Genomic DNA, 23,286 nt, shown 5'->3' on the forward strand with positions numbered 1-23,286 from the left:
TGGTTTACATTTATTAAATTTGTAATGTACTACGCTAATCTACATTAAGGACTTAGATTCTGGTATAGTAAGCAAACTTGTTAAATTGTCACACAACACAAAAATAGGCTGAGAGGCAAACACCATTGCAGCAGCAAAGGTCATTCAAAATGATCTAGACAGCATTCGGAATTGGGCAGACACATGGCAAATGACATTTAATAAAGAAAAGTGTAAGGTACTGCACGCAGGCAACACAAATGTGCATTAGAAATACCATATGGAAGGTACTGAAATTGAAGAAGGAATCTATGAAAAAAGCCTAGGAGTTTATGTTGACTCAGAAATGTGATGAAGCTATAAAAAGGCCAACAAAATGCTTGGACATATAGTGAAAAGTGTTGAATTTAAAATCAACGGAAGTAATTTTAAAACTGTACAATGCATTAGTAAGATCTCATCTAGAATATTGTGTTCAGCTCTGGTCACCTCGCTACAAAAAGGATAGCGCTGCTCTAGAAAGAGTGCAAAGAAGAGCGACCAGAATTATTCCGGGTTTAAAAGGCATGTTATATGCAGACAGGCTAAAAGAATTGAATCTATTCAATCTTGAACAAAGAAGACTACACAGGATCTGATTCAAGCATTCAAAATTCTAAAAGGTATTGACAATGTCAACTTAAGGGACTTTTTCAAACTGAGAAAAGAAACAAGAACCAGGGGTCACAAATGGAGATTAGATAAATGGGCACTCAGAACAGAAAATAGGAGGTACTTTTTTTACACAGAGAATTGTGGGAGTCTCCAGTAATGTTGTTGAAGCTGACACCCTTTAATCTTTGAAGAAGCTGCTTGATGAGATTCTGGGAACAATAAGCTACTAACAACCAAATCAGCAAGATGGGCCGAATGGTCTCCTCTCGTTTGTAAACATTCTTATGTTCTAAGATGAAATATTGAAATGGCTAACACAAATAAATGCACTTGAAAAAGGTACATAATATTTGGGCACCCCTGTCTTATACAATGTGTCACAAACATTTTTTTGAAAAATAGTATCTTACACACATCACTGGCACTTTATAACTCTTTTGAAAGTACATAATTTAAAGGTCCAATGATGCTACTGAGACTATATTCTAACAGTACGACATCTGGGACAGTTCAATGAAGGGGTTAAAAAGATTTGTAAAAAGTACGATGGAACACCAAAGCAAATTAAAGTGTTGAACTTGCATCACCAAACACATAATCAGTATACCATCTGCTATGTTTGCTTTTAAACAGTAGGCAGCAGCTCCAGTTATCTTGATTCACAATGCATTCAGAGTGTGTGGCAGCTTTGGGACCTTGAATAGAGCAGATTCATCTGTGTAAGATTTCATGTGGGAGTATAAAACAGCTGGGTAGTCTTTTATAATCATGACAAACAACATAGCACACATTACAGACAGGATGGCTGGTAATACATACCTTCACTAACATGCACAGGCTGTTTAGGCTGTTCTAAACAGTACTAATGTTCCAGAAATACACTACTTACACATACCAGCATGAACTAAGCAATGGTCCTGTTATCAAGTTGTAATTTTCACAAATTACCCTACAACCTATGAGATCTATATTAACCTGCATATGGTTTATTACAGTAGTCAATGTACTTCTGAAGAGCAAGATGAATTTCTTCATCTGAAAACATTTTTTTAAAGTTATTTAACATATGTTTGTTAAAGTTTTTACCTGTTATCTTGAAAATTAGATGCATCGAACAGCTATCATTGTATCAACTTCTATTACTTTGAACTTCACTACTCTTATGAATATAATATCTACGAGCTCCCATTCTTTTACCCGTTTCCACTGTCGATCCTACAAAAGGGTGTTTCCAGTGCTAGCCATATCAACCCTGGACGGTTTCGGATGCTTTCTCTGGTCTGGTTTACTATTTATTACCCGAGGGAACTACATCATCACGTGTGCTAGATAAGAAGCCGACAGAGGAACACAGCCACACATTTCGAGCTTTATTCATTATTGCAGTGGCTGTAGAGGATTTTTTATTTTTTTTTTTTTAAGCAAACACACAAACTGACAGCAAAAATAAAATTTACCACACATGCAATACAACGTGGAATTAAATCATCATTGCTATCTTTACAGGGTTCAGACAACTGGATCTTGAGAAAGCTGTCTAAAATTGTATTTGGAGCAAAAATAAAAATAGCGCCGAATATTCTTTCACTTGCAGAATCCGTCACTCAGCCTGTATTTTTTTTTTTTTGTGAACGTAGTTCTGCTACGGGTTTCTTTAACACACAGCACAATATTACCCCCCAATCACAGAGTGACCTTTTGACTCTGGACAAGGACTTCCAAGCTTGGCCATGTTTGGAAAAAGCACCGAAACTCACTTTTCTTGGCCAGGGCCAGCAATGGCCCGCAGTGGAAATGAGGCACTAGACTATGTATATATTACTATATTTTACTAGAGCAAAACAATGTATGAATTAGTATCACAATATACAGTAATTCATCTTCTGTCCAGAAGCTTTCGAGTTTCAAATGGAGAGGATCAAGTTACGAGGCACGGTTCTGGAATCAATGTATAACTGGTTTAAAAAACTAAAACAAAAACAACTATACACCATAATTCATTATAAAACAAATATATATAATGCTCTAGGTTGGGTTCGTGGAAACATCTGGATGGAGACTCTGGGTTTTATAATTTGCATTCGATGCAAAAGAATGTTGCATACCCAAGAAGAATGTTCCTTCATCTGATGTTGGTTGCTGTGGGTGCCGCTGGCATGACCTCGCCAAAAGCAGTTCTGGCAGAGCTGGTAACTGTGGCATTGTTGGCATCGGTACCTAAATCCCATCATGCTTTCATTACGACAATATGAACATTCCACAGGATGGAAGACTGAAAATAAGCAAAACAGGGGTAAGATTTCATAACCAGGCCTTCTACATGAAAATCAAAAGATCAGAATGATGTAGATTTCCTTTTATTACGGCAATATTGCTGTACATAAATCGAGATACAGAAAATCTGTTCAAAACATAGCTCGTAGCAAAATTAAACTTTTCTCTTGCAATTTTCATAAATAAATAATGTTTATACTGTACTTGGACTTCAACCACTAGGATAATGTCTGTTTTCCCAACTTAATATGGTTGCTCTATAGATTTAGTGAATGCCAGTGATTTGAAGTGATGTATAAAAGTTACCAGGGAAATAATGTATGTCCGAGTGTTATCAATGACTCAGGAACAGTATTTTTACTTTGAAAAAAGATGTCTTGTAGAAGTTTTGTCTATAAGATGTTTTTTGCAAAAGATGGCTTTATCTGACAAACTTAGAAACATATTTTTTTTTCTGAATAACAGGCATTTTGATTAACCAAGAGAGGCTTAATGATTCATAAGAACAGAAATGCAGTTTACCATTCTCCACATTGGCCAGTCGATGCATGAGAGGTAGCCAGACCAGACACTGCGGAGGTGGGTCAGCCATTAATGCATCTAAAAACACATTCAGCACAATCTTTTTCTGAAACAAACCCAAAAAAAGAGATTATAACCCAGTTTTGTAATAAATACACAAATAAATAAAATATGAACGACTTGCACAATCTTAAGGTGTCTTGTCCAGTTTATCCAAAGTGAAGACCTAGATTTAACAGTGGCATTATAGAGAGGACTGCAATACTGTGCCACAAGTCAATAGATATATAGTCCACAAACAGACTGGCTTATTGAAAAAACAAAAAAACAAAGGAGGGGTATCTGGTGATGCCAAAAGCAAATGAACAACAATCTGCTAGGACAGTAAAAACTCTTGTATTAATCTCCAAACAAACCTCCCTTGAAATCATGTCTGCTTCTGTTGTTTCCAGCAACGTAAGCTCTAATAGGATTGGCTATAGGTAGCAGCACGTGATGGATGCTGCCTAGCACATGCACCTGGAAGAACCCTGAATTGTGACTGGAGGGCTGAACGGAACTCTCAAATTCCACTGCACAGGGTTTTAGTAAGGCTTTATATTGAATGTCTGATCTAGAGTCAACAAGGTCACAAATTCCATATAAAGCCATAGTAAAAAATAAATTATATTATATATATATATATATATATATATATATATATATATATACACACACACATATACAGTGTCTTGCAAAAGTATTCAGACCCCTGACCAATTCTCTCATATTACCGAATTACAAATGGTACATTGAAATTTGGTTCTGTTTGATATTTTATTTTTAAACACTGAAATTCAGAATCAATTATTGTAAAGTGACATTGGTTTTATGTTGGGAAATATTTTTAAGAAAAATAAAAAACTGAAATATCTTGCTTGCATAAGTATTCAACCCCTGTGCTGTGGAAGCTCCCAGTTTGCACCGATGAAAGAAATTGCCATAACGAGGACACAATTACCTTACCGTTGGCCTCCACCTGTGAACCATTAAAGTTGCCGTCACATTTTCTGGATAAAAACCCCACTGTTGAAGGATCATTGGTAAGGCTGTGAATCTGAAGGAAAATGAAGACCAAAGAGCATTCTACAGAAGTTAGAGATAAAGTAATACAAATGCATAGATTAGGGAAAGGGTACAAAATAATATCCAAGTGTTTGGATATCCCAGTGAGCACAGTTGGATCAATAATCAGGAAGTGGAAGCTGCATCACACCACCCAGGCACTGCCAAGAAAAGGCTGTCCCTCAAAACTCAGCACTCAAACAAGAAGGAGACTTGTGAGAGAAGCCACAGAGAGGCCAACAATCACCTTGAAGGAGCTACAGAGTTCAGTGGCTGGGAGTGGAGTAATGGTGCACCAGTCAACCATATCAAGAGCTCTGCATAACACTGGCCTGTATGGGAGGGTGGCAAGAAAGAAGCCGTTACTCAAAAAGTACCATCTGAAAGCACGTCTGAAGTTTGCCAGAAAGCATGACAGTGACCCAGCTGCGATGTGGGAAACGGTTTTGTGGTCAGATGAGACCAAGATAGAGCTTTTTGGCCAAAACTCAAAGCGCTATGTGTGGCGCAAACCTAACAATGCCCATGCCTCAAGACACACCATCCCTACAGTGAAGTATGGTGGTGGCAGCATCATGCTGTGGGGATGCTTCTCATCAGCAGGGACTGGGCATCTTGTTACAACTGAAGGAAGAATGGGTGGATCAAAATACAGGAAAATACTGCAAGAGAATCTGCTTCAGTCTGCTAAAAAACTGAAGCTTGGGAGGAAATTCACCTTTCAGCAGGACAATGATCCCAAGAACAAGGCCAAAGCAACATTGGAGTGGCTCAAGAACAAAAAGGTGAATGTCCTACAGTGGCCCAGTCAAAGTCCTGATCTCAATCCAACTGAGAATCTGTGGCAATATTTGAAAATTGCGGTCCACAAGCGTCGTCCAACCAACCTGAACAACCTGGAGCAAATCTGGCAAGAAGAATGGGCCAAAATCGCTCCGACACTGTGTGCAAAGCTGGTACATACTTACCCCAAAAGACTTAAAGCTGTTATTGCAGCAAAAGGTGGCTCTACCAAATATTAATGTGTGGGAGTTGAATACTTATGCAAGCAAGATATTTCAGTTTTTTATTTTTCTTAAAAATATTTCCCAACATAAAACCAATGTCACCTTACAATAATTGATTTTGGGTGTTTTAAAATAAAATATCGAACAGAACGAAATTTCAATGTACCATTTGTAATTCAGTAAAATATGAGAGAATTGGTCAGGGGTCTGAATACTTTTGCAAGGCACTGTATATATACAGAAGATGGGGATTTTTTCTTACCTGTTGTGGAAAGCACGTTCGAACTGAATGATCTGTGTATCCAAAAGAAGGGCCTTCAAACACAGCTGTCGGGAGCTTTAATATTTCTCGCAAAAACTGATCAAACTTTGTATACATCATCATACCATTAGAGTCTGAAATCTGAGAAAATATGTCTGAAAAAAAATAAACAAACAAACATAAGGTTAAACTATCAACAGGTCTTGCTGACTATATTATCTAGTTCTTTCTCTTAAAATCCACATAAAAGTCATTACCAGTACCTGGTTTTCCATTTGCCACTGAGACAGAGCTGAAAGTGATCTGAAATCTGTTCTATTTGTTTCCACCACGAGCAAAAAGACACAAGTGATTTGAAATAGAATCAGATTTGAAATAGAATAGAATACAGAGAATTTGCTCCAGAGCAGTCTGTCTGATACCAAGCACCCATGTGCAAATGACGCACTTAACTCTGAACTGAATAATACATTGCATTATGCCTTTTTAAGACACAATGATTGGGTCGCAATACATTTCTGTGTTTTGAGGCATACATATCCATGAGCAGATTTAATTATTCTGTTGATGGAAACAGTTGCAGAGTGTGGTTCAACTCGATCTCAAGCCGGGCTTACACTGCACGATTTTTGCCACTCACACTTACCGATGGAGCTACGATTTCTCACTGTAGATCGGGGACTGCAAGCTACACACACACACTGCAGAGATATCTCGTCACAGACTGCGCCTATTTCCATTGCAGAATCATAGACATCATTCGGAAGAATCACAGACTCGAGCGAGGAGGCGATCGCTGTTGTCAGTGCATTGTTTTGCACAGAAGAAAACGCAGAGAAGATCCATTTGGACGAGGAAATGGCTTAATAGACGTGGCCAGTACGGACTGATGGTTTTACAGGGAGAGCCCGAGGTGAGGCAACACTGGAATGTAATATGAAATACATTGTACTACTTGTATGAGGGTGATATAAATTAAATAAACTGACAAATACATTTGTGATTTCGACATGAGCATCCTGTATTTTACAGTTTTTGTTACGTTTTAGCACCTGATTAGTACTATGTGTGTATAATAGGACTGTGTATTGCTAATTTCATACTAATAAAATCTAATCTGTTCAAAAAGCGCAACAGTTGCTCGTAGTACAAAATATTTATTAGATTAAAAGATTGGCGTGGGAGATTGGCCGTCAAGCGATCTTCATCAGAATACCAAATTCTTATGAATAATTTGAAGTCTTTTAAACCATGTAAATATTTTGTACTATGAGCGAGTGTTGCGCTTTTGAACAGACTTCAATACAACTTTAATAGTAGGCTACTACAAGTTTGTCATAAGTTTAAATATGCAACAACGTAATCTACATTCTCTCAATTTCTCAAACACAGAGACGCACACCCCTCGTCCTCGTATTTTGATTAAATTAGCAACACAAGCATACAGTAGGGGTTTGAAAGGGATATCTAATACGAGTGACTGTAGAAATTGATTACCATGATTGAACACACTACCACACACGGTACCTGCTTCGGCGTTAACAATTTATACCAATTATTTACTTACTAGGTACCTGAAGTTCCAAAGCAATTTCCCTTCATCTTTGTTCCTTCAGTGAGCGATCATGATAGGAAATGTCACATGTCAAAGAGACACGGGTATTCCTGCCACATCTCCACCATCCTTTCCTTAATTTCGAGGCTCCACACCTTGCGGGGCACAACGTTTCTCTTCGTCGCCATTGTTGCTAGCTTGTCCTATTGGCTGCTGGCTGCACTCGTCAAGAAATCAGCCCGTAGCCCTTCACACATTTCACAAATTACTTTATCGGGTACTAAAGTTTTCTGACATGTTAGAAATTTGTCGGGATGTTGTAAGAGCGTCAAGAAATCCCAGAAGCCATTAACGGAGCATCCTAGACCCTCTCACACTTATCTACCATTTTGTCCCCGACAACCTCATTTTGTCCCAGAAAGAAATTAGTCGCCGACTCCTCAGCTCGTCGCGATCAGCATAAATCATGCAGTGTAAGCCCGGCATTAGTGGCAGATGGTTACAAGATACAAATTTATGTATATGGGACACCTAGGATTAGACAGAAATTGTGTCGCAATACTTTCCAAATATTTTGTCTCTTAAACCAAATAAAAATGCTTTAATCGGATTCAGGTAAACTGTTTTAGACAAGTATCTGTACTGTATTTGCTTATTTATTCCTGCTTCATTTTTGCTAACAGAATACTGAAGTTATTTATTTTAATAATTGAGAATGGTTTATTGCTGTCTGTACAACTTCTCTGCAGTGTAGTGCTGGGCAATATTTAACCTCTGATTAACTGAACCAACAAGTCCCCGGCAGACAGTTCAGTCTGTGATCAGAGACTGGGCCCCACCATGGGGATGTGTTTGTTTTTATTGTAAGCAAAGTTTCTTATTTGAAGATCCTGGAAGTATGAGCTCTCTGGGGATGCTATCAGCTGTGTGATTATTCAGGGAAGGACAGGCAGGCATTGGACAGCAGTTTCTTCAGCGGTGTGTTCAGTTTAAAAGGTGTTCAAAAGAGAAGCACAGCTGTTGTAACCAGAAGTCTGGTTTAGGCAGCCGAGAGAATCAGAATCCCTTTGCTCCACAACAGAGAAAAGGTTAAAAAAGAAAAAAAAGTTTGTCACCAGTCAGGTTTAGTAGGTTGTCAAACCAAACCACCTGAAGATTTTGACCCCACATGCAAATAAGAATTTAATTTGATATTATTGCCCAGTTGTGTATGTGATCTACACCCTTCACCTGGTTTTCCTTTGTGGTTGGAAGCTTATCAGCCACTCCAAGCTTTGTGTCATCTAAATTTTATAAGCTTGCTGATTATCCCCTGAAGTCACTGACGTAGATAGGAAACAACTGGGGTCCAAGCACAGACCCCTGCAGCACCCCACTGAGTACATGGCTCCATCTGGAGGTTTCTTATATTGCCACTGATTTCAACTGTAAGATTAGTCTTTAGTGCTGCATGTTGTCAGTTTTTCTTTTTTTGGAAGTCCAGGTATAGTACCGTATGTCAAACTTTTTTTTCAGAAATCAAGTTTGAATTTTTGCAGTCTGACAGAAAAGGAGGAGTAATACTGAAGATCTAAGTAGAGTGGGTAGGTGGTTTTAGCTTTTCTAAGATATTTCTTACTTCTAAGGAGTTACATATCAGGTACCATTAATATGATTTAGGTGTCACATGCTTGCATGCACTGGGATGCTTTAGTTAAATAACACACAGTTAAGCTTTACCACTTAGAGGGAATAGCATACGAATCTGTGCTATACTGTTCCCCAAGTCTCTGATCATCCCTATACTGTAGGAACGGTGGCAGCAGGTTATACAGACAAGGTCAAGGCATTGTAAGTAGACAAAAGATTTGAAAACAAATAAAATATGTAATTAACCACTACCAAAAGGGATAGTAATGTAATAGCTACTCAGAGAGAAACAGCACAGCACTATCTGTACTATCTAACATATGATGACAGTAAAACTCATTGCAGTACCAATTAATAATTTTCCAATACGCTTCAGCACTATAGTCTAGGTATAAATTTTTCATTATTGTCTATTCCAAAAAAATAATTTTGTTTTTATTTGCAATATTTGTAAATTGGAATTGCTTATTGCAGTTAATTTAAGCATAACATGTATCTTTGCAGTTCAGGAGAATTCTGTCACAAATGAAACAGCATTGTCTTTAAATAACACATTATTATTAAGTATACTTACACCGTAGTTTATCCACTATTTTTCCACCACACATTGTAGACAACATAGATTTTACAGAAAACACTGTCAATTTCCCTTGGCCCTCACTGAAATACAAAAAGCAGTCAAAAGTATTTTTAAAAAATAAAATCAAGGCAGAATGATGTATAGCCATTTAAAAACAACATGATAACATATTATGTATATAACAAAAAGTTAAAGACGCAATAACCAAGCAAAATTAATAACTGTATAATTTTGCTGTAGAACATTTAGTTTATTTTTATTAGTCAAGTGAAGCTTTTTTTTTAAAAAAACTGATACTAGTATATAAATTAACTTCATGTGCAAAGAGTATTACGACCTCCTATGACCCCACAAAGTCACATGAGGTAATAGGAACCTAATAAATGCTGCAAAGGAAACACATTTTGAGTCTCCTGTCAGGATAAACTGGCACCACCCGAGTCAAAATAAAAATAAAGTCTGTAAAACTTGAAAAACAGAAGGAGCTTTTAAGTTGGAGGCATGTTTAAACACAAGTCTTTCACACTTTCTACAGATCACAGTACACATGCATTAACACTAGAACTACCAGGTGTACACACATATCTAGAACTACTGCAGCAGTCTTTTTAACGTTGCATAATGCATATAAATCTACTGCAGCATTGCACGCTACGATACTGCTCTGTGTTAAAGGTAGTCAAAACAGCGTGTTTATTTTAACATACCAAACATAGTGCTTACCTTTAATTTTGATTTTCTCACTTGTTATTTTCCCATAATTTCTTTGTAAATCAGACATTTTAATGTTATTGTTTGTTTTCCTAAAGTGTCTGTGACAGTTTTTGCAGCCTGCTTGTTACACGTGAGGGAAACCAGTTACAACATGACCACTGACACGAGACTTGGGGTGGTGTTGTAAGGGGACTTGTGATTGCAAATGCTGGGCTATAGTATAAAACGGAGTGGTTTTAGCAGCTCAGAGACGACTTTTGATACGCAGCGGGAGCTTACGACATTCTGTAAAGCAATAGAGAATACTGCCTGAGATTTGTTTGTCTGTTTTATACAGTGGTTTCTGTTTAGCCTTTAATTTTCGAGAGCTCGACTCTGTTGGCTGTTCAACAGTAATTCCCGTCTCCAGTCTTGCAATAGCTGGTTTGATATACTATTATTCAGTAACTTCCCCCCCCCCCCCCAATATAATCACACCTAAGACTTGCTGTGCAGTCCTGTGCTGTATTGGTCTATTCATTTTAACTCGAAAATAAGTATTTTTAAATAGAAAATAAGTATGTTTACAGCTGTTGATAGATTCACATCTGAAAATGTCTCCTGTAGCTATTCAAAACAAGCACAAAGCTCTCAAGTTCAGCAGCACTAAGCCAAACCCATAGTTTTTACTATGACAATCAAAATGACAGCTGCAGTAGTTCTAGGTATAACATATTATATCTCCATAAGTTTCTGCAACCCTGGGTCTACTGATGGTTTGAGATGTTTAATAAACCTATTTAGGAGAAGTCAAAAAAGCACAGGTGCCAAATCAATGGAGAATAACGCATTTAAAAATCGTGATGCTCCAAAAAGGTAATTCTAGTGTTAATGTTTCTTGCCACACAGCCTTTATCTTCAAGGAGCACAAGGGATTTTTTTTTTTTCTTAAACCTGTAAACATTGCATCTTACAATAGCTGAACTGCAAGAGGAAAGTGCTTTGTATTTGGCTTTTTTTTTCAAGTTCCCACCAAAATCAATAAAACACATTCAAGCAAGTCTTTTGATGAAATCACTCTATCACTGTCTCAGCCATGCAAGACATCTTTGGGTTTTGTAAATGATGTCATCTTTATAGGAATGTAATGGAAGATTCTTTTGTACTGTTCAGCCTACAATATTAATAATCCAAGGCTCCTCTGGACAATGATGCACAAAAAAACACACACAAAAAAAACCCAAAACATGCATATAATAATAAGCCCAGTTGCTGTCATCTGATAAGATCTATTCCTAGGAGTAAGTAATGTTCGCAGAAATATTTTTTTAAACAGTCATTTCTAATTGACTTCAGAGTTCAGTTTTATGTTGACAGCCCAGACACATGTATTTTTTATTCCGTACTTGAATATTTCACCTACTGTATTTGTAATAACAATTCATTACAGCAAATGTCCGTCAATAAGCACTGTGTATAGTTATTATAAAACACATTCAATCCTTGTGCACTAATTTTATATTAAAATTGCACTTTTCTAAACTTTTGCTAATTACTGTATATAATAAACTATACTTTATTCACAACAGACTTACAAAAGAAACATGTCTTAATATGCCTTGGGACTTCATCTCAAGATCTAATTATGTGTCTTGGCTCCATCCCTATCTCAGACAGACAGACAGACAGATAGAGAACATTTGAAAAAGGAAATATGTTAACATATATACACACACACACACACATCTATCTAGCTATACATCTATCCATAGTGGTTTGCAGAAGTATTCACCCCCCTGCAAAGTTTTCACATTTTGTTGGTGTCTGAGCTTACTCCACGATATCTAAAATTTACCTCTAGATGTTTGTACACCCATACATATATACCACACCATATATATACACATATATATATATATATATATATATATATATATATATATATATATATATATATATATATATATTACACACACACACACACACACACACACACCAAGCATCAAAAGAATGTTATCACTATTATAACACATTTATTAAAAAAAAAAAATTAAAAAAAGGTATATAAATGATTGACACTGACAAAATGTTTTTGGTTTCTTTTGATCATTCATCCTTGACATTGACACGCTTGAGTGATTATGACTGAAGCATTTGCACTTAATCACCTAATTAGTGAGATAGTTGATTAGACATTGGAAATGGAGTGATTTCAACTGTCGAATTGCAAGCTTGAATAAAAGCAATCAAAAAAACACAGTTAAAAAAACAATATGCCATGTCTGCCAAGAGACAAGCGCCTCCGTGCAATCGACATGCTGCAGCATCACTGCACATGCTTTAAAACAGAGTTTGTCATTTTTCTGGACATCTAGTGAATTTTATCCAAATACACCACACACACACACACACACACACCACACACACACACACACACACACTACTGCCTTGTAAAAGTATTCGGCCCCAATCCCTTTTTTCACATTTAAGAGTCTCACAGCCTGGGATTTTGATGCATTAGATTGGGAATTTTTATTTGCGAGTCACACATTCTTCTTCACAGAGTCCCCCCCCCCCCCCCCCCCCAAAAAAAAAAAAAAAGAAACTAGTAAACAATAAAATAATAAAAATTATAAAACTGAAATGTCATCATTTTCAAGTATTCAGTCAATACTTGGTTGAACCACCTCTGGCAGAATAAGCCAGTAGTCTTTTCGGATAAGTCTCTATTAACTTTGCAAATCGTGATGGAGCAATATTTGCCCATTCCTCCTTGCAAAATTGCTCAACCTTTGTCAAGTTAGTTGGGGAACGGTGATGGACAGCAATTTCGAGGTCTTGCCACAGATTTTCGATGGGATTAAGGTCAGGACTCTGACTGGGTCACTCAAGGATATCTGTTTTTTCATTTTAAGCCACTCCAGTGTTACTCTGGCAGTGTGCTTTGGATCATTGTCCTGTTGAAAGACACACTTCTTCTGCAGTTTGAGTTTTCTGGTAGAGGGGCGCAGGTTTTTATCCAGGATTTCTCTGTATTGTGCGCTATTCATCCTCCCATCAATCCTGACAATATTCCCAGTCCCTGCTGCTGAAAAGCATCCCCATAACATAATGCTGCCACCGCCATACTTTACGGTGGGGATGGTGTTACCTGGCTGGTGTACAGTGTTTGATTTGTGCCACACATACCACTTAGCATTCAGGCCAAAAAGTTCCACTTTAGTCTCATCAGACCAGAAGACGTTCTCCCACATAACTGCAGTATCTTCTAGGTGACGTTTTGCAGGAAAGGATATGGGTTTTTTTCAGCCAAGGCTTCTTCCTTGCCACTCTCCCATAAAGGCCATTTTCATGGAATGCCTTGGAGACTGTTGATAGATGAACATCATTGTCCATTGCAGCCACTGACTTCTGTGGCTCATTCAGAGTCACAGATGGCCTCACAGTAGCTTCCCTAAGAAGTGCCCTTCTTGTCCGGCAACTAAGTTTAGATGGACTGCACCGAGCTCCGAGGAATGTTCAATGGCTTTGAAATGGTGTTGTACCCTTCCCCAGATTTGTGCTTCTCTATAGTCACATCCCTGACTTGTTTAGAATGCTTTTTCGTTTTCATTTTGATTCTTTCTTTTGAAAGTCTCTACCACACTGTGTGACCATACAGAGAGAGCGGTATTTATCCTCACAGATTCATTTAAAGCAGGTGATCCAGTAATTTCTTACACAGGTGGAGTCCATCAACAAATTGCGTGACTTGTTGAAGTAATATTTTACACCTGAGCAAATTTAGGCTTGCAATTACAATGGGTATGAATACTTGTTTAATCTAATAGTTTCTGTTTTTCATTTCTAGTAAATTGTTGAAAGTCTTTGGAATCTTTTGATTTGACATGGTGCTCAAGGCTTTGAAGATCAGTGGGAAAAAATCCTAATTTAATCTATTTAAAATTCTGAATCTGATTCTCTTAAATGTGAAAAAAGGGATGGGGGCCGAATACATTTTCAAGGCACTGTGTGTGTGTGTGTGTGTGTGTGTGTGTGTGTATATATATATATATATATATATATATATATATATATATATATATATATATATATATATATATATATATATATATATAGACACACACACACACACACACACACACACACACACACACACACATACACACTCTACGAATACTACCGGTTACATGTTTTCAAAATGTCCGTTGGCTCATACAGCATATGTCACTGCAGACAGATAAAGACATTTGGGATGGAGATAAGAGTACAACGTGATTCATATCTTAGGTTAGGAAAGGCTCATAAATGCAGAAGCCTATATTGTCTGAACAAAAGAAACATAGAAGGTATTTAAATCAAGGTCATTGTAAAAGTTTTTACAGACTTGATTTGTGAGTTTGGAAGTCTGACAACAAACCGGTGATATTCTAATACAAGTCTTTTTCAATGTCTCCATACCAATAAAAAAAGGTAAGATTTTTTTTTATGATTTAGGCAATTGAAACTACAGAATATAGTACAGCTGCAGTTATGCTTCTTGCTACACAGCAGTGATCTTCCAGGAGCACAATGATATATATATATTTTTTTAAAACTGTGTACACTGACTGGCAGAGGGATTCCAAACTCGGTAGTGATTTCATTATGTCAACTCCCAGTTCACAAAAGAAGGAAATCTATTGCTAGCAAAGACTGAATTTCATACTTAACTATTTGTAGTTCATGACTTCTTGAACACTGGATGTAAAAGACTATCTGCTTATTAATATAAATAATAGACCATAGCAACTACACATTAACTTTCTGGATTCTTTCATAAATATTTATCCTCCTCCTGGACATCAATTATTTAAATTATTTCACAGCGTACTTTAGAAGCATATTTTTGACCAACAGAAATGGTTCGGTCTAGGTAAGCTTTTTGTCCTGGACCAACTAACTCTGTGGCTTTGCCCCACCCAACAAACTAATGTGGTGGTTGAACTGGTGGGCCATTGAACAGTTCAACCACGTGGTGGGAGCAGAGACGCAAGCCTGGGTCAGCCGCCATAACCCCACCACGATGGAACAGGACATACACCTAGCCGAGGCGTTTCAGGACACCCTGCCTTTGGTCCCATCTACCCCAGGGCCCATCCTCCGGTTCTAAAGGCCCCTCCCCAAAGGGTATCCATGCCTCCCAGGACTGCTCACCCTCCAACCCCAATGGACGACCTCCCTCCACAAAAATGTAGACACCCGGCCGGGTAAGAAGAAGGTTCCCAACCTGCTGCTGGCTCTGCAGCAGGACATGCAGGCTCTGTTGGCGCCCTTCGCTGTGATCTGCTACCACTCCCATGAGGCTGGCCACGTCACCAGGAACTGTCCCACAGCCATGGAGTGTGACGTGACCTCCCGATTCCCGACATCAGAGGCAGGGAAGTCTCTGGGAAATGGTTGGGAGGGACCTTGCATTATTGAGAAGGGTCGGTGAATGCATTCAGTGGACTCAGGATGCGGGCAGACTTTAATTAGGATTGTCTTGGGAGGCACAGGAAACTGTGGCTCTCTCCTGTATCCAAGGGGAAACTAACAGAAATTGAAGTTAGACAGGCCGCGTAACCGTGGTTGCGACGGAAAATTTACCGTATCTGGTAATTCTGGTGTCGAGACTGGCCATACTTTAAACAGTTAATGATGAGAAAGTAGTGCCAGTCTACCATGACCATTGTGACAGCAGATTCTATTGGCTGAACTTTCCCGCTGCAAGCTGATTTGTTCCATTTCCGAATACTGGATCGAATGTTGGCCAGTTTTGTTTTGGATGCCCCTTATTGGAACTCTTTTTGAAAGGAGAGTGATGGACATAGTGCCAGTGAGCCCCTCTAACTGGATATACGCACATTTTAGTAGTGGTGGACTATGCAACGAGATAGCCAGAGGCAGTGCCATTGAAATCCACTTGTGCATCAGCAATCGCCAAAGGGTTAGTGCAGATAGTACCTAGACGAGAGCTCCCCAAGATATTCTGACTGATCAAGGAACTAACTTAATGTCAAATTGTCTAAATCAAGTGTATAACTTGTAAACAAATGCTGAGGTGGTGTGTCAATCAAGAGCAGAAAAATTGGGCTAAACTTCCCTACCTCCTTTTTGCAGTGAGAGAGGTGCCACAGAGCTCAACATGGTTTTCTTCCTTTGAGTTGTGTACAGGAGACAACCCCAAGGTATCCTTGATCTGGTAAGAGAGGGGTGGGAAGACCAAACTATGTAGTGAATGTAGTGAAACATGTACTACTTTTGAGAGACTGTCTGGGATCGGTCGGTCGTTTGGCACAAGAGAATTTAAAATTCTCTTGAATTTAAAAGTCTCAGCATCGCCAGGTGCAACAGTACACCAAAAAAGCAAGAATTCAGACCTTTCGGCCAGCAGACAAAGTACTGTTGCTACCTCTCACATCAGAATCTAAATTATTTGCCAAGAGACAAGGACCTTATAAGGTGACTCGGGCAATTGGTAAAGTAAATTATGAGATTAGACAACCCGATCACCAGAATGAACTCCAAATTTACCATATCCATTTATTAAAATTCTGGAAAGAAAGGGTGGCACTGTTTATAGCTACTGATGACCCGGAAGAGGATTTTGACCCCAGTGTCAATCCACCTAGGATAATTAACATTCCGATGGGGGAACAGTTACTTCCTGGTCAGAAACACGAGCTGAAAGAGTTAGTGAAAGGGTTTGGTGATGTTTTTTCTGATGTACCCGGTATGGCTAATACTATCAAACATGTTGTTGTCACTCCACCAGGTGTCAGTGTCAGGGAGAGACCGATCCCAGAAAGTTGGTGGGATACAATCCGGCAAGAAGGTGGGGCCGGTGCTCAATCTGGGAGTCATTCAGCCTTCCCGGAGCGAGTGGTGCAGTCCTACAGTGATGGGCCCTATGAAGGACGGCACCATTCGTTTGAATGGATTTTCGTAAGGTGAGTGTGATCTCCAAGTTCGACGCATACCCTATGCACCGAGTGGACGAACTCCTTGACAGACTTTGGATCCGTTCAGACTGCATGGAGCCCCAGCGACCTTCCAGAGACTGATGGACCATGTCCTATACCCCCCATCGGAAATATACAGCCACCTATATTGATGATGTGGTGGTTTTTAGCTCTACCTGGAAAGAGCGTCTTGCTAGACTTTTGGCCGCCCTGCAGTCTCTGAGGGAAGCGTGGCTAATAGCTAATCTGGGTACTTGGGTAAAAGTTGGGTAGCCTCTAAGGTCCAGGCTTTAATGGATGCGGCCTTTGATACGATAAGGAGAAAATTGTGTCAAGCTCCTGCCCTAATCAGATTTCAGCAAGTAGTTCATCCTTCAGACTGACGCCTCCGACATTAGTCTCGGGGCTGTCCTGTCCCAAGAAATAGACCAACACAGTACATAAAGTACAACATCCCATTTTATATATGAGCAAAAAATGGCTTCCAGGAGAAACTACTCTGTTATTGAGAAAGAGCATTTGGCCATTAAATGGGCTGCATACACTCTTCGATATTACATACTGGAACGCTCATTCCTTCTCATTTCCTGGAAGGGCGCTAAGTAAGGTTGTTAGTATGCCTTCACAGGGATGGGCCAACTTGATGGTAGGATGGAACCGGAAATCAGCCATCTTGGTGAAAGGGCGCAGCTTTGAGACTGCTGAACACCTCTATTGTGATCAGCTGGGTTGCGCGTAGCAATTGGAGTTTAGCTACGCGAGTACAGCCCTCTTACACTGGCACGCTGAGAAGCCACAGTGCTGCTGTTGTCATTGTTTTCGTGTTAGCAGACTGACACTGATTCGGGAGCTGAAGCCACTGAGCCAGCACTACCACCAGGAACATCTGCACTGCCACACCACCTGAACCTGTACGTACAACTTGGACTGTGATTGTTATTTATTATTTCTGGAACCTTTTTGTTTGGGACTGCAAGCTCACTGTTTGATCTGGTAGAGGGAATAGTTCTTTAATAAAACAAGACTGTTATTGTAAATACACCGTCTTTGTGGACATTCTAATCACTACTGCACCACTCACATCTGGACAACAACTAAAACTACTCTAAGACTTAATGATTTATACAGTGTTCTGTAAACTCAAATCACATTAGACACTTCTCAGAACACTTACAAAACATATACTAAATGACCATCTGCAGGCAACTGCCGTCAATAATTCCTCAATCTTAATTGTCCTGGTCCTGTAAACGTTCACTGAAAACATGCACTTTTGCCAAAAACCTGCAACTACCTACTCCAGGGAACAAGAAAAACATGTAATGCCTGAAGAAAGACTTTCAAATTAGCAGACTGAATTTCACATTCCCAGCTTAATGATTCACCTGTCATAAGCAGCTATCATGAAGTTAAGCAGAAGACTGATAGATTGATCCACGTTGATCTGATGTGTGGTCGGAAGTCGTTTGTTAAGCTGGTAGTAAATGGAAGAGATAATGGTTTCCAGTCGAGACACGTTGATTTCCGTGTTGTGGTCCAGTGTGTTGAGGCCATTATCTCGAAAGGCTTCTATCATGTTCCAAACATCGACAAGATGGACTGCGAGGTGGAGAAAAAGCAGATACAATTCTAAATTATTGCAGCTTTAAGCAAAAGCAGATGCAAACATTGAAATCTTAAAAACTACTTACGGTTACATCTCTTTTGAATAAATCTTAGTTTGCATGCCGTCCGATATGTTGAAAGCCTGATGACATCAAAATTTTGAGCCCCTGACATAGGAAAGGAAGAGAAAATACTAATAAATTCAGTAGATTACTACAAGCATTTGCTCTTTCAATTCATTATAAAACAAACAACACAAAAAAAACTAGAGAAATTATTTTAAACCAAAAAAAAAAAAAAACACTTCTAAATCACCCCTGTTTTGGTCATCCAGGAAAGCTCACACAAGATGAATGAACAGCATTACTGAAATCAGTGTAAAAATTGACAATAAAAAGTCTTTTCTCCAAGCCTGGATTTGTAACCATTCCCCAGCTCCACACACACCCCTTTTCAGCCTCCATTGTCTATTTTTGATTCCCCAAGTGGTTTTTGGTTAGCTGTCATCAGCCATGCTTGATTTTGAGGTATGGTCCCGTCATAGCTATGTAACTACGGCATTCTGTCATGAAACTGCACCAAACTTCATAGAGACAAATAAAGCCTTTTGTGAACATGCCAGTCCGTCTCTGTTTACTTACACAGCTTGGTTGATAGGCTGTTCACTCTGAAGTGGGTGGCTTTGACTGGTGTTGCAACTGCACTCTCTCACAGATCCACATTTCCAGATCGCCTTTTTTTTTTTTTTTTCTTGGCCCAACAAAAACTTTCTATTTGTATCTTATATTTCAAAGGCCTTTGGTTGATGTAAGTTTTTTATTTTCACCTTTTATTTATATATTTAATGATCTTACAAATAAAATGTTTTGTTATGTTTCAGAATTTTCACATCCTGGCCTATTTAGTTTTCATCCTATTTAGTTTATTACATTTATTTCATTTTTATTTTATTTTTTTTAACTGCAGTTAATGTATTGTTCGTTGTTTTTTACTGTATCTTGTAAAGTGCTTTGTAATGGTGGTCCACTACGAAAGGCGCTATATAAAATAAAGATTGACTGATTGATTGTTAGTGTGAAAATGTAGTAGTGTGTTCTGGCAAGAGTATGGAAATAAATACATAATTCTTACTCTGTCTCAAATAAGTTTTTATAGCACTGTAGCAGGGTCGCAGCAAGAAAGAGACTCTGAGGCAAGGAAGCTGCAGTGTAAATGCTAAAGCGCACATTTAATAAAGTAAATAAGAACAAGGGCCACAATAAACAGTAAACAAAACCCCGGTATGAGGCTAGCTGGGCATTCACCTTCACTGACCAAAACACAGATACCGACTCCCTTCTCCCAGACGCAGGATTTCTGCCTGCTTTTTTTAGGAAATTATATTCACTTCCAATGAACGTCAATTTGGGCAAAAGATTGTAACTTCACGCCTGATTAAAATTTACATATAAATGGTTGTAACTAATTGATTTGAAGTTCTTCCAATTAAAGCTATTTTTCAAACAGATATGATTCTATAATATATGTGGAGAAATTATTTTGTTCTAAAAAAGCCAGTTTTTAAGCTATTAAAACATGATGGTAGTGATTTTGATTAATCCACTGTGCCACCTAGTACTGCATATGTGTTGCATCACTGTAGTTTTGGGAGGGATGGTCCATTTGCACAGATGTTTCTATTTTGGGTAAACTTCTGATTATATAGATAACAGGACAACATGATTTGACATAAAATGTACTACATCATCAGGTCACGAAGTTAAGGTCATGAAGGGCAAGGCAATGTTGCCTTCGTTGGGCGTGAAGATTCAAGGGCACCAAGGCAGTTCTAGGGGGCAAAAAGGCGCACCAAGGCAACTTCATACTCATTCATAAAACAACAACAAATACAGGAGAGCCTCTTATGTTGATGAAATTGTAATTCAAAACAACACACTAATTGTTACAAAAAAAAGGTCATTTTTCCATTGTAAAAATAAAATGGTATACGTGGTATAAAAACAACTTTCATAATGAAAAAATACAAAAGGGTAATTTGACAAAGAATAAATGTTCAGGGTATTTTTTTTACTAAAATCGGTCACACACCATGACTAATACATAGATTAGACTAGATACAACAGCACAAATAAGCAATGTCAGTGAAGGGAAAGTTAAAAAAAAGATTTTCAGGCAAACTGGCTGAAGATTTACCCATGGCTGGAGTTTAAGGACGATAGTGGTCAAATGGGTTTTTCATCTGCAGTGTCTGCGCAACTGTAGTTGGCTAACCGCTGTTACAAAACCAGCACAAAAAAACGCAGCTTTGGGGGAAAAAAAAAAAAAAAAAAAAAAAAAAACTTGAAAAAGAAACTTCGTCAGGCAATGGAGAGTGCTCTGCATCACAATGATGAACAGCTGGACAAACAATGTCACATGTTTACATTTCAGAGACTTTACAAAGTTTCTCAGTTCTTGAAATTACAGTTGCAAAGGATTTCCAGTTTTGTTATGGTGCATTGCTGGACACTCGATTTAGGGGAAGAAAAAGGTATGCAGTTTTTAATCATACAGTGCAGAGAAAAAGTTTGTGAACCCCAACGATAATTAAGGAAAATCCATAGTTAGCCTTCTTGAACCAAAACTTTTCTTAACTCTTTGCTGCCTAATCAGAATTCCCATATTTGGACATGCACATGAACATGTTGCGTTTTATTGCATGTTGTTTGGTAACCTTAAATCAGAATTTAAAACCCAATATATTAGGTCTGAAGTAGCTATTTGCATCGATATAATTTGTTAACTAGTGGAAGATAAATAAATATGTAAGCCACACCCCCCATAATAAAACAACAAAAAAAAACTTCTAATATCGACCAATTATCAAGTTAGACAGAAAACAATTATATGGATATTACAGTTGAGAAATTTTATGGAGGATTTCAAATAAAAGCACAGTTTTCAAATATTTTTTACCGTTGACAAGCTGCAAGGGTTTGTCTGAACCATAGTCTGTATGTAAAAATGCCCCAAACAGCGCCATCTTATGGAGGCTGGCCGGACTAAGCAAAATATCATAAGCACTTGTCAAGTCTTTTGCAAAACCTTTTACACTGAAAATATACAAATACATACAAGTGAAAATGCAGTTGTTTTTTTGCTTTTTTTATTATTAAAAGTATCTTACATTACTAAAGTGCACGAAAAGCACACTTTTTTATTTTCTGCATACACTAAAATAAATAAGCATGCAGCAAACACTAATCATATTACTATATTATTATACGCAAACGTTATACAAAAAAACGTTCAATATAACCAAATAGTAAAAACAAGTATGAAAACAAGCTATTATGTAAAGCAGAATAACGCAGCCTACATGTTGCAACCACGGCAAGTAAAAAATAAAGTATATATTCAGCAGAAGAAAAAACAGGGTCGATAAAAAAAAATAACCATATGATGATAAAGCAATACATGTAATGCAAAGTAAATACAAAGCAATTTTGCATGTAAAATGCTAGTTATTGCAGTCAGTGCAAGCAAATAATGTACCGTCATCGTCAAGCACAGGCAGCTTGTCCGTTTTCAAGCGTCTATACAAAAAAAAATATATATTAAAATAAAAAAATACACACACACACACACACAAAAACATTTAATATTACATAATGAATTACAAGTTCAGCAGATAATTACCTTCAAAAACAGCTGTATTGCTGTCCTCTGCATTGCCTTTGTGCTGTGTTTACATGGCATATCTCGAACTTCCTATGTAACTCAGCTTCAGAAATCGGTGCTGCCGATCGCATTTGCTGTACATGACTTTTCTGAAGTGTATCATTAAAAATATACCGAGGGAAACATGTTTTTTTTTTTTTTTAGGGCCTATGTATACTCAATAACAAGCTTCAGTAAGACTGATTTGATTACTACACGGCTTATTATTGCTGTCAGACATCACAGAAGACAGGGAGTTTTTTCGGTTCTCAGGCACCGAAATTAGAATGGTCCGACGGCAAAGGGTTAAATATCCAATAGGGTTTATATTAACCAATTCCATGTCTTTTGAAACAAAATGATGCATGTATTAGTCAAACAATGAGTAATTAAGATTCAGGGTACGTGAAAAAAGTAAGTGAAACCTTGGTTTTATCAGCTCAATTAAGGGGATAATTAGAATCAGGTGTTTAAATAATTAGGTAGATCTTCAGGGGTGAGTTTGGGAAGCCCCACCCTATATAAAGATCAGAAACTTTGCGAGTCTGGGCTTCACCATACAGGTGTGTGGAAACACGTCACTGCCACTATCAAAAGAAATCTCTGAGGACCTCAGAAAAACAGTTATTGATGCTCATCAGTCTAGAAAGGGTTACAAAACCATTTCTAAGGAATTGGGGCACCACCAATCCACTGCCAGACAAATAGCCTACAAATGGAGAAAGATCAAGACCACAGTC

At 38.2% G+C, this 23,286-nt stretch overlaps 1 protein-coding gene across 7 annotated transcripts in view; it reads right to left on the reverse strand.

Moving 5' to 3' along the window:
• Nucleotides 1-23,286, reverse strand: part of LOC121315582 (dystrobrevin beta) — a 128,992-nt gene that overhangs the window by 81,499 nt on the left and 24,207 nt on the right. For all 7 annotated transcript variants that reach the window (XM_041249804.1, XM_041249806.1, XM_041249805.1 and 4 more), the window contains 6 exons: nt 18,934-19,014; nt 18,628-18,841; nt 9,561-9,646; nt 5,803-5,957; nt 3,430-3,535; nt 2,739-2,905 (listed from right to left, as the gene is read on the reverse strand). In XM_041249804.1, the coding sequence (XP_041105738.1) occupies nt 2,739-2,905; nt 3,430-3,535; nt 5,803-5,957; nt 9,561-9,646; nt 18,628-18,841; nt 18,934-19,014 (809 nt within the window). The remainder of the gene's footprint in view (nt 1-2,738; nt 2,906-3,429; nt 3,536-5,802; nt 5,958-9,560; nt 9,647-18,627; nt 18,842-18,933; nt 19,015-23,286) is intronic.

The sequence above is a fragment of the Polyodon spathula genome, chromosome 5 (assembly GCF_017654505.1).
Source record: "Polyodon spathula isolate WHYD16114869_AA chromosome 5, ASM1765450v1, whole genome shotgun sequence".
Classification (NCBI taxonomy): domain Eukaryota; kingdom Metazoa; phylum Chordata; class Actinopteri; order Acipenseriformes; family Polyodontidae; genus Polyodon; species Polyodon spathula.